At 40.2% G+C, this 12,972-nt stretch overlaps 1 protein-coding gene across 1 annotated transcript in view; it reads right to left on the reverse strand.

Annotated features, from left to right (window-relative positions):
• Positions 1-12,442, reverse strand: part of HCLS1 (hematopoietic cell-specific Lyn substrate 1) — a 34,056-nt gene extending 21,614 nt beyond the window's left edge. Inside the window, exons 1-4 of the mRNA XM_055568342.1 lie at positions 12,125-12,442; positions 9,149-9,232; positions 8,528-8,601; positions 1,591-1,720 (exon numbers count right to left, since the gene is read on the reverse strand). Of these exons, the coding sequence (XP_055424317.1) occupies positions 1,591-1,720; positions 8,528-8,601; positions 9,149-9,232 (288 nt within the window). The 5' untranslated portion in view covers positions 12,125-12,442. The remainder of the gene's footprint in view (positions 1-1,590; positions 1,721-8,527; positions 8,602-9,148; positions 9,233-12,124) is intronic.
• Positions 12,443-12,972: the final 530 nt, after the last annotated feature.

The raw sequence follows: 12,972 nt of genomic DNA on the forward strand, positions 1-12,972 counted from the left end.
CATGAGTAGTCATGACATAAAATTTTATTTTTTAAACACCCTCTTCCACTTTTTCCCCCTACCATTTTCTACTTGGTTTTGAAAGGTATGTCCCTTTCAATGTTTCGACATGGATGCTTTAATAACCTTGGAACTGAATAATACTTCAAACCAAATGGGCTTCCCTGGTGGCTCAGATGGTAAAGAATTTGCCTGCAACGCAGGAGATCCAGGTTAAATCCCTGGGTTGGGAAGATCCCTTGGAGAGTGAAATGGAAAACCACAACAATATTCAAACCAAACAGTGATACCTTACAGAGTCTCAACTAAGAAGAAATTAGAAAGCTTCCTCTTCCTCCTGCATTTCCAATTCCATGCTGACATAAATACAGAGACTGATGTGAAGCACTGCCCTATATGAGCTCCTGGGAGCTCACTTTGCAGTATTTTTGGGTCTGAGTAGGTCAGGCTGCGGTCCAGTCCATGGGGTCGTGAAGAGTCGGACACAACTGAGCGACTTCACTTTCACTTTTCACTTTCACACATTGGAGAAGGAAATGGCAACCCACTCCAAGTGTTCTTGCCTGGAGAATCCCAGGGACGGGGAAGCCTGGTGGGCTGCCGTCTATGGGATCGCACAGAGTCGGACACGACTGAAGCGACTTAGCAGCAGCAGCAGCAGCAGGTCAACTTTGCTTGCTGAATTCAAAAATGAATGACTGCTTATCTACATTTCTTTTTCCTATGAATTCTGTAGGAGAATACAATGTCTGGACTGCATTTTACATAATGACTTCTTGAGGGTGGACTAAAGGTTTTCATTGAATTGTTTTTTCTCTGTGGAGATTAAACATTTTTTTATTATAGGAATATATCTCTATTTTTGAAGTTAGGAAAATCAATGGAAAGATATGATTCACCATACGAGCTCTCTTGTATCATACTTTCATAGTATCTAATGGATAAAGGAAATATAATATTATATTCAAGGGCATCTAATAGATAACTCCCCATCAATATTTTTCACACCTATGTGCAAATCATAAGACATATATAAAAGGTTAAAAAAAAAACCCCACTAAATAAACAGTAAACAGTAAAAGAAGTTGCAGCAAAGACATAATACACATGCATTTGAAAGCAGTAAATGATTTTAAAACCTGTTTTCCCCTTCTCTATGTGTGTTCCATGTCTCTTCAGTCTAGGGATTACAGTGTAGCTGAGCCTACAGTAGGCCAGTTCTTCTAAATTCTTGGCTCCCATTTTCTGCCATCTACATATTATATGTTGAAATCAGGAGGAAAATGATACAAATAATATGTGGACATTCTATTTTAATATTTATTTTATTTGCCTGTACCAGGTATTAGTCATGGTATGCAGGATCTGTAGTCGTGGCATGTGGGGTCTAGTTCCCTGACTAGGGATCGAACTCAGGCCCCCGGCATTGGGAACTTGGCATCTTAACCACTGGATCACCAGGGAAGCCCCTGGACATTCAATTTTAAAACCAAATGGATGTTTTACTTTTGAGTAAGTTTTAACCACAAAATCAACAAATGACTCGATTTATCTTTTTTAAAAAAAAGCAAATACCCTCTTTTAATTCACCTTGTCCATTCGGTCTTTTTCCACTCCAAACCGACCTCCATAGCCATGAGATGCTTTGGGCCCTGACTCCATCTCTTTCTTCTTGAGAATATCATGCTCCTCTGATACTTTATTCCTCAGCTGGTGGATGCTGGAAGCAAACACATCACAGAGCCTTGTCTAGCACAGAGAAGCCAATGAACCCTCCTGGCCAGAAAAATAGTAATTTTGCAGTGTGTTCTGTTCATTTTTAGCAATAGTCCCAAACAAGTCCCAAATAACCTGTGCTGGGTCTGGGAGTAAGGGATTAGTATGGCTGGCATATATACCCTGATACGAACTCTTCATAAACCAATAGTATCCTCTAGTCTGTCATTTTGTTCACTAAATAACCTTCTGATATTTAGACTCATGTTCCTAAATGTTAGAGGCCAGTAACTGAAGAGTTATTTTCCTCTCTGAATGGATTTGCTGTCTAACAATTAGGTATTCTATCTCAAGAAGCACAAAAAGATTCATGTACCCTTTACCCACACATTCTAGAAGTCTATCCCAAGGAAATAATTTTAACTGTGGCAAAGGGTAGTGTCTAATGATATTCACTGAAACATTGTATTTAATAATAAGAACCAAGAAACATTTTATGTGGAGAAAATTGGGGAATAGTTAAGTAAATTGCACATTACTTTTTTTTTATTTTATTTTATTTTTAAACTTTACATAACTGTATTAGTTTTGCCAAATATCAAAATGAATCCGCCACAGGTATACATGTGTTCCCCACCCTGAACCCTCCTCCCTCCCCATTCCATCCCTCTGGGTCGTCCCAGTGCACCAGCCCCAAGCATCCAGTATCGTGCACATTACTTTTTAATGGCACATGAGGAAGTCATTAAAGACATTGAGTAGGAAAAATACATCATTGAGGAATTTATGTACACATAAAGTATTTTATGTCTCTTCTTGTCAAAAATGAATTCCTTTCACACTGCCCCTAAATCTGCTTATTCCTGAGAGAACTAAAAATTAATAACCTTTATCTGGACACCTCTAGATAAAGGATAGGACACCTCTATCCTTAAGAGAACATAACACTGTAAGGAGGCATTCTCCCCTTTACTTGACTTTCATCTTTACCATGGTGGTGCTAGTGGTAAAGAACTCATCTATCAATGAAGGAGACGTAAGAAATGCAAGTTTGATCCCTGGGTTGGGAAGATCCTCAGGAGAAGGAAATGGCAACCCACTCCAGTACCCTTGCCTAGAGAATCCCATGGACAGAGGAAGCTGGTGGGCCACAGTCCATAGGGTCACAAAGAGTTGGACATGACTGAAACGACTAAGCACAGCACAATGCATAGAACATCTATGAGTATTTATTTGGCCTGAGGATATGAAGTGATAGCGCAGCACCAGCACCAACTCCAACACCAATAAGTGACAATCAGGACTGATACTTGGACACATATAATGACCACTGGGGATTCTTAGAAACACTTGGGCAAGAGAACCCTAAATAAAAAATTTAATTTCCTGCAGCGAGAAATGGAGGTTTGGAGAACTGAGATAGCAATTTTCCTGGAACTTTACTAGCTCATATAAACCAGATATATTGCTTACAGTTAGAGTGGCCATCTCATAGGCAAAATTCTCCTCTTTCATGGAAGAATAGATCCATCTTGTGGCCTTGTAGTGTAAGGCCACCAGAAGTCTTTTTTAAAAGCCATCTCAGCTTTAGTCAAAGTTAATTTTAGAAAATTGGCTTTGACCCAGATGAAATTAAGCTAAGAGCTGGAAGAACCCTCTGTTCCTGTGCCTGCTCTAAACCCTCTGGCAGCAGGGAAGGCAGAGATCCTGTGTTGCTAGTTTGACAACATCAACACTTTAGAACTATCTGTGTCCAAAAAAGTTACTGGTGCCAAGAACAGGTAAATGACCAATATTTCCCAACCAAAGTATTCAGATGAAGAATGAAGAAAATGGGACTAGACATTACTTGCAAGTGGGGGAAAATATGTAAAGTTTTAATAAATCCAGTCACTGTCACATGAATCGTAACTGCATTATAGTTGAAACAAGTTTTTAAAGGGATTAGAAAATGAGATTCAGGAATATCCCCCTAATAGTTGGCAGTGAGGCTAATCAGAGAATCATGACAACAGATAATAAAATTTGAATGAAAATATTGGGGCCAGCAAAGACCAACTTTTTACCAAATTCTTTAGACTATAGCTGAAGCTACTATAAATGTGTTATATTATTCCATTATTAAATAAATATTAATTAAATATTTATTAAATTTTTTTAGTATGAAGTACCATTAGATTCTGACAATACAAAGATAATTAATGTATGAAAATAGTGATCAGATGGAAGATATAGAGAGGAAACTAAAAGTTATATTTCAATGTCCTAATTGGCATACCTAAGAAACTTGACACATTAACTCTCAGAAGCCTATTTAAAGTCTTAAAATACCTTGCCTTGGAATTGATAAAACAATATAGTTTATAGTAACCAGGACCTCAAAGATGAGCTAAGAGAAGGAACAGACTTTTTTTTGTTGTTATTATTATAAAAGTAAAAGCACTTTTATTCACAATGATCATAGACAAAGAAAATTCTAAAGAATCTACATCAGTTTGCTACTAGAACTATTCAGTACATTTAGCAAGTTCCCAGAAAACAAGATTACAATCAAAAGAAATTTTATTTCTACATACTAGCCACAGACATTTGAGAATTTAAAGTTAAAAATAAAGTCTACTTACCATCACATGAAATAACACTAAATATTTTAGAATAACTTTAATTAAATATGTGCAAGACCTGAACACTGAAAAACATTTCTGAAAAGATTAAAGAAGATCTAAGTAAATGGAAACATATCCCATATTCATGGCTTGGAAAACTTGAGATCATTAAGATGTAAGTTCTCTCCAAATCTATGATCTATAGATTCAATGCAATCCCAGTCAAAATACCAACAGGTATTTTTGTAGGAATCAACTAGCTAATTCTAAAATGTGTGTGGAAAGGTAAAGTTCTGGGATAATAAAAAGTTATTTTTTAAAGGAGCGCAAAGTTGAAGGACTACCTGATTTCATTTTGCTACAATAAAAGGTACAGTACAATAATGTTACAACATTCAGTGCAGTATGGTATGGGTCAGAGCAGACATAAATCAATAAAATAGTTTAGAAATGGACCTTCACATATATGGTCAAAGATGCTAGGTAAGTCAATGAAGAGAGAATAGTCTTTTAATGATGTGGGAATAATGAAATCTCCAAATGGAAATAAAATGAACCTCAATCTTTGCCTCATACTGTACACAAAAACAAATTTGAAATAAATTGTAGACTTAAATGTAAAAGCTAAAACTATAAGCCTTTTAGAAAAAGACATAGGAAAAAATCTTCACAATTTGAGGTAGGCAAAAATTTCCTAGACACATAGGCACTGACCATAAAAAATTTTGATAAAATTAGACTTCATCAGAATTAACATATTTTGATCTTTAAAAGAAGCCATTAATAGAGTGAAAAGGCAAGTTATAGTCTGGCAGAAAATATTTATAAAACATACATGTCACAAAAGACTTTTATCTAGAATATTTAAAGAACTCTTAAAACTCAAAAGAATATAAATAACCCACTTTAAAAGTGAGAAAAAGATTTGAATAGACACTTCAAAATGAAGACATATGAAAATACATAAATGGCACGTGAAAAGATGTTCAATAAAATTAACCAGCAGAAAAATACAAGTTAAAATCACTACACAATTACAAAAATGATTAAAAATACTAACAATACTAAGTGTAGACAAAGACGTTGAACAATTAAAACTCATCCATTATTGGTAGGAGTGAAAAAACATTTCTTTCAGAAAGCAGTTTCTTAAAAAACTAAAACAGACTTTTAATATGACTCAGGAATTCTACTACTTTTAGGTATTTCCCAAGGGAAGTAAAAATATAGGTAAAGAAAAAGATTTGGACCCAATGTTCATGACAGCTTTACTTGACAGCTTTATTTATTTTTACCTGACCTTCGAAAGGAACAAAAGACTGATACACACAAGACCATGAATAGATCTCAAAAATATTATGCTGAGTGAAAGAAGACAGACACAAAAAATACATTATGTATTACTCCATTTACATGAAATTCTAGGACAGGCAAAATTAAGCTATAGTGACAAGAAGCAGATCAGTGTTCACATCCAGCCTCGTAAAGAAGTGCATGAACATCAGTGAGGAAAAGTGGTGAGAAGAAGATGGAAAGAAGACAAGAACCCTTGAAAACCAGGCAGGTCCTGGAAACACCAGACTGATTGGAGGTGTTTGGCCCAGGACTTCTCTACACAATAGGTGAAGGATGGATAGGGTCATTTGAACTATTTACCGAATTACCAAACCACTCCTCAAACTATTTTAGGTCTATTTTCACAGACCTAAAAAAGAAAGATCATGGGGGATGGTAGTGAGATTAATGAGAACCACAATCACTTCCTTTTCCTGCTTTGAATCATCTGAGCTCTGCAGCTACTGTTCTCCTCTTCTACTTCCCCTCCTTTCCAAGGACCTTAGTGATTTCCATCTGACCTTAAAGGTTGTTCTAGTCCACACGAGACAAAAAGAATCCCAGAGTATTATAGACTTACCACTGGAAGGTCCTCTAGAGATCTTTTTGATCCCAGTGCTAAGTTTGAGAATCAAAGAGGAAAGTGGCCTGTCCAAGATCACCTGGCCAGGAACTAGCAGAGACTGGGCTTTTACACCTCAATAGCCCGGGTAAATGGGAGAGGAGTGGGTTTCTGGGTAAATGTCCCCACCATTTATTTTATCAGACATAGATCCAGTTAGGCTAATAAGGAAACACCCAGGGTCACCACATTTTACAACTCCAGGGGTCACCAGTCACAGTAATAAATATACTGGATTGTACAACACAGCAGTCCAAATAAATGCCACTTAGGAATAAGGAAGATTGTCATCTGTTTATATGTTTATTTTAGGTTTTTAGGAAGAAAATCTGATTCAACTAATCTATACTAACAGGAAATGGAGATAACATTATTGAGCTGCCAGGGGGTGCTAAGTACTGCACTAGACATTGCTGCTGCTGCTGCTGCTGCTAAGTCACTTCAGTCGTGTCTGACTCTGTGCAACCCCACAGACAGCAGCCCACCAGGCTCCCCCGTCCCTGGGATTCTCCAGGCAAGAACACTGGAGTGGGTTGCCATTTCCTCCTCCAATGCATGAAAATGAAAAGTGAAAGTGAAGTCACTCAGTTGTGCCTGACTCTTAGTGACCCCATGGACTGCAGCCCACCAGGCTCCTCCGTCCATGGGATTTTCCAGGCAAGAGTACCGGAGTGGGGTGCCATTGCCTTCTCTGGCCACAGACATTGCTACATGCTAATTCATTGAATTCTAACCATATATCTGCAGGGTAGCTAGTAGCATCCTCATTGGATAAACAAATAAGCTGAGTTTCAGAGAAGTTATATGCCTAACTCACATTGCCATTAATGGTAGAGCTGTAAATTGAATCTAAATCTATCTGATATCCAAACTCAAGCTCTTTCCATAAGTTTGTGGCAAGGGTTTAGGGGTCCTCTTTAGAATGTTCTACTCCTGCTCTGCATGTGAGGGGCACTGGTAGGGGAAGGGTACAAGGAGAGTTTGTATGCTTATCTTAATAGCTCTCAGGATACAAGGGCTGAGTGGCCTTTTCTCAGAAAATGAAAGGCATCTTAACTTGGGCAGGATTTGATGAGCCTACAGAGGAGCACCAGAGAAGCTTCCTGCATGACCCAATTCCATTTTTTCACTTTCCAACTGCTTCCAGAATTGCCTAGTTTCCTTAAATATGATATTCATACAGTTACCTGAAATAAATCATTTATGTCCAATTAAACAACAATGCATAGTGCCAAATATTATCAAATTATATAAACAAGTGCCAAATTTTCATTGCATGCTTTGTTCAGTGTGACCATCCACAGACACTTAAAAAAAAAAATCTAGATGAAAACGAGGTAAAAACACTGTTGTTTATGAGGAAGGGGCATTAAAGTAGAACTTAAAATGATTAATTTTGCCAACTTATTTACTTTTTAATTTTGCTTTTAGTATACTGTTTATTGTGTCTATTGGACATTCTGACACTATCCAAGGCAAATAGCCGTAGTTAGAAAACCCTGAATAATCCATGGAAAAGAGAGAATCTCACAATACTAATACACATTATACCCCACAGAAATCCCTGGATTTGTGTGTAACTTCCTTCTCTCTTGTGGTATCAGAGTTTATTGTCTGTTCTGCTTTTTTTTCTAGTAAAATATTGGGCTATAATCTTTAAGATTGCCAACATAAAATTTTAAACAACAGGCTTTCCAAGTGTCATATTTCTTCATGTTACCATTCTTCACTTCCTGCTTCTGTCAAGTAGTCAAATGCAAATTTTTATTTTAAAAGTCATTTAGGCCAGGTATGGGACCTGATATTATGCTCTTATTTATATTAATAACATTTATTCTGAGTTCTTTCCCTTGACATTTTACTGAATCCTTCTTGGCCCATTTGAAGTCACCCTACAATACAGACACACATTATATATATGTGAGTAGACAGATAACAAATTAGTGAAGTCAGCACTTCCCTCTCTGCATTCCTGTCTTACTGAAGGAAGAGAAACAGTTAAAATTATAGACCCACTTGGGGAAATATCAGAGAAGCTGGAAATAAAAAAGATAGTAGGGTTGGGGGGATAAGAGGAGAGACGTGGAACAAATACATAGTGATGCACAGAGGGACACATGGGGACAGAAAGAGGAAAAAGCAAAGACAAGGAGACAGGAATTTCTCTCTCTCCTTCTCCTGAGTCTCCAAGTTTTCCCTGGGCTCTTCCCATACCTCTTTCCCTCCTCCCAGTCCTTTTGGCACCTACTTGATATGCTCTGTGCGTCCAGAGCCCTCGATGGTCTTGGCTCCCCACCGTTGTTCCTTCTCGGAGATGTCATTCTACAGAAGACAGCACTCAGCAATGAGTGATGGCAAGAGACATGCTAAACTGAGGGGCCACACAGCTGACACACATGCCCCCCACGTGCCCTGTATCAGCTGCTTCCTTCAGTCAGCGGCTTTACTCAGACTCCTCTCCATGTTTATCCACCCAGACCCCCACGGTAACATTGAGCTGGTGTGCTCGGAAACCTCCCTTTCTGTTCTGCATCCCTCAAACTTTCTTCTTTAGGTCTCCTACAACTCCTGAGTCCCTCCAAGTTATACATGTCCAGCTCAAATCCTGGCAGTTAATCTGCTTCCTCAGCATTGCCTTCCAAATCCTGTCAGTCACAACATCACTCACCTGCACCTGGCTCCTTCCAGTCTATCATGCTATCACGCACAGGCTATCATGCAGGCCCCACTCATTGCAGACAACTGTCCTGCCAGGCAGTCCCATCTAGGGCTAGCCCAGTCCCAGACTTCTTCTAGCCCCTCAAAGTGTACAGAGTAGCCCACGTGCCTGCCCTCTGCCTTTTATTGTCCAAGTAATTTCCACACTCACCACAAAGTCAGGGTCTGTGTCCCAGTCATCACCCTGGGTCTCCACGGAAACAGATACATCATGTCCTACTACAGACTTCCACATCTGAGGGTGAAAGAAAATGGGAATGATTAGATGAAAAAAATCTAGAGGTGTGAAAACAAGAATGCTGAAACCAGTGATTAGTAGCCCAATGTTTCTTATAATTTTTTTTTTCCTTAGAAGAAAATAGAATCTGAAGCAAAGCAGATGAAAGTTTTAGGAAAGTACTTTTGCTCAGAGGAGGGGGGCGATGCAGATATATTTAAGACGGACTAATGTAGCCTGGGTTCTTTAGTCTGGAGAGAAGTCATGGGTGTAGGTAACACTAAATAACTTGGGTGTCAAAACTGCTGAAACCCCCTGCTTGCATCAAGAGGCCAGCCCAGGCAGTGGCTTAAAGCATTTTTCAATAAGGGATATAGAACATACCTGGAGTGACAGTGTCATTCCACTCAGGTATCTACATATGACTTCTTTCATAGGTATCATGGTATATATTAGCCCAGCTCTTGATAAAGTGAACACTACACTCCTCTCTACAATCTGCTAAACTCCACTCTAAGACTGGCCACTGTACAGCTGCATATCAATAGGGGCTCTCAGCTGAAATTCCTACACTGAACAATGCATGGGGAGGCATTATTTGCTGAGACTAATTCATTCATTGTTCAAGTTTTAAAAACAGTTTAATCATATTTTGATCTTCCCAGGTGGCTCAGTGGTAAAGAATCTGCCTGCCAAGCAGGAAATGTGGATTTGATCCTTGGGTCAGGAAGATCCTCTGGAGAAGGGAATGGCAACCCACTCTAGCACTTTTGCCTGGGAAATCTCATGGACAGAGGAGCCTGGTGGGCTACCATCCATGGGGTTGAAAAGAGTCGGACATGACTTAGCAACTAAACAAGAACAATGATATATTATTTTTTAAGGACAGTAACTGGTTCAAAAAGAGCATATAAAATCCCTTGTTCTGAACATTAAGAATCATTAAACTTTTATTAAACTAAATAGATTTGTTTAAGAAATATTTGGAGAACACCAATTTGAGGGCGTGCCAAATTATCATTTCACTAGGGCATCCCCAGAGAAGGCAACAGTACCCCCACTCCAGTACTCTTGCCTGGAAAATCCCATGGATGGAGGAGCCTGGGAGGCTGCAGTCCATGGGGTTGCTAAGAGTCAGACACGACTGAGCGACTTCACTTTCACTTTTCACTTTCATGCATTGGAGAAGGAAATGGCAACCCACTCCAGTGTTCTTGCCTGGAGAATCCCAGGGACGGGGGAGCCTGGTGGGCTGCCATCTATGGGGTCGCACAGAGTCGGACACGACTGAAGCAACTTAGCAGCAGCAGCAGCTAAGTTGAATAATCATTTCACTAGGGCATCCCCAGTGTCTCTGCTGGACTGCCAGTCCTGTATGAGGAGCTGCACAGGTGCTCTGCATCTGTGGGGTCCTGGGTCTTGGTGTGAAGGGGAAACAACAGACAATGCTCATCTGCTCTGGTCTATGACTTCTTGACCTTGGTACCACTTGCTAGCTGGCCCACCCTTCCATGCTCAGACTCCCATACACTTTACTGTCTCTTAAAGGAGCCCCTCTTACAATCACTCCTAAGACCTACAGTCTCTCCAGCCAGGCACTCAGACTCTCCAATTTTCCTTTTCACTTGAAAACTCCATCCTTCTCCAGCTCCTTGAAAAACCCCTTGGAAACCAGCCAAAGGGAAATCTGGGGTAGATTGGTTAACGAGATGCAAAGAGGGCACTGGGGATGTATGAACCGAGTCAGCTGGACTGCGGGACGAGTCACTGCCAGGAGCAGTTCTGCTTCCCCTGAGGGGGTGACAGTACTGGATGGGGGGCAGGTAGATAAGATCTATGGTCCTGGCCCTCGGGCAGCTCTGCCATAAAAGGAATTCACACAGAAAACTGGAAAAGAGAAGTTTCTGAAATATTCATGAGCAATAAGGAAGCAGTGAGGACCGATGGTCCTGTCCTCTTTCTTACTGCTCCTCTTAGGCCCCAGCCTGACTCTCCCATAAGCCTCTCATCCTCATGTATTTTTGAAACAGAAAGGTTTCTGACACAGAGCCAATTTAGCATCCTTGAGCTACTGGCTGGGAATAGGGAAGCCAAAGGTGCTTTCTAGAGGTGGGAGCCTAGAGAGTAACTGGCTGAGGCCTGGTGCCGTGGATATCAGGCATGATCGAGGATCTACTTATGAGGCTGCCTCAGTAAAGTCCAGGGACTGGGAGTCAGATCACCCAGCTCTGTTCCTAAGCTCCTGTGAGAATATGGGTTAGGGAGTCAAGATAGAGTCTGTACACATTTGCCAGGTACCAGGCATTTATCAATACTTTGGTAAAGTATTGAACATCTCTGAAACTCTGTTTTTCCCAATGGAAAACAGGTTAACCTCACTACTCCATCAAGTCTCCTGTATTTCTGACTTTCTGGGATTCTGTGATCCTACAAACAGAGAAACCAGCCCTAGTCGAAGCACCGTGACTTCATTTGGCGCTTGGTTCTCAGCACTGGTATATATTAGCAACTACTTCCTGATCTGTGGCAATGTCTCCTGTGGGTTTTGTCTCTCTGTTAGACCCATAAGCTCTCCAAGGGCAGAGACTGTCTTCACCTCCAGTAATCCTTCTCCCAACTCAGTGCTTAGGAGCAAGGGGCCTTAGAGAGAATTGCAGGTTGTCGGCAGAAACCAAGAGACCTGGATGGCAGCTGAATCCCATTCCCTGGGCTCCAGCGTTTCTTTCTATTTCCATCCTCACATGCTCATTATCTACAACCACTCACCACCAGGCTGGCCTTCTGGCCATAAAAGGTTAAACGACTACTAGCAATGACTTCACCTTTCAGCAAGGAGTAACAGCCAGGTAGTATCGTCTCATTTCAACTCTTGTCCTGTGCTCCCGTTTACCCACTGCCCAGAGTACCCACCTTCAACTGTGCGTTTGCTCTCTCAGCTCCTCACGAAGACACTCGACCCCTTTCTAGCTGCTGCCACTTCAGAGCAAGAAACTCTGAGCTGCTATTTCAGTTCCGTATTCAGGTTTTCTGTCATTTCCTGCCACTCTGTCTTCACAACTGCTTCCTGAAGTTTGAGTCAGTTCCTTCTGCTTAGGCATTTAAATAAAAAAGGATTAAATGTTCTGTGCTTACTCTTTTGCAAGACTTTGAGGGTTCCAGAGGTCCTTAAAAAAAAGTGCTGCTCTCTCAGAATTTATAGTCTGGTCAGGGAAGCAAAATATTTAACTAGAAAACATAGAAGAATGCTGTAGAATAACATTTGTACCCTAAACAGATGGGCAGTTGCATCTGTTTATAATAAAGAAATTTGGAGAATTCGGTATGGACTGAAGGGATCAAGAAAGGATTAATGGAAAAAATTGATTTTTATGTGGATTTTGAAAGGAAGATTTAAAAAGAAACTCACTACATTACCCACAGTACTTAAAACTGGGGGTTACATATAATAGATGTGTGAGTTAACTCATAGGGGAAAGGTAAGACATAGACATGGAGGGAGGAATTTTCAGATATTCTTTAGGGGGAGGTGAGGAGTCAGAGCTAATTCAGAAAGATTTAGTCCCAAGCAATAAGTCAAAGCTATGGTTTTTCCAGCAGTCATGCATGGATGTGAGACTTGGACCATAAAGAAGGCTGAGCACCAAAGAATTGATGCTTTCAAATTGTGGTCCTGGAGAAGACTTTTGGACTGCAAGTAGATCAAACCAGTCAGTCCTAAAGGAAATCAACCCTGAATATTCATTGGAAGGACTGATGCT

This window comes from Bubalus kerabau, chromosome 2 (assembly GCF_029407905.1).
Source record: "Bubalus kerabau isolate K-KA32 ecotype Philippines breed swamp buffalo chromosome 2, PCC_UOA_SB_1v2, whole genome shotgun sequence".
Taxonomy (NCBI): domain Eukaryota; kingdom Metazoa; phylum Chordata; class Mammalia; order Artiodactyla; family Bovidae; genus Bubalus; species Bubalus kerabau.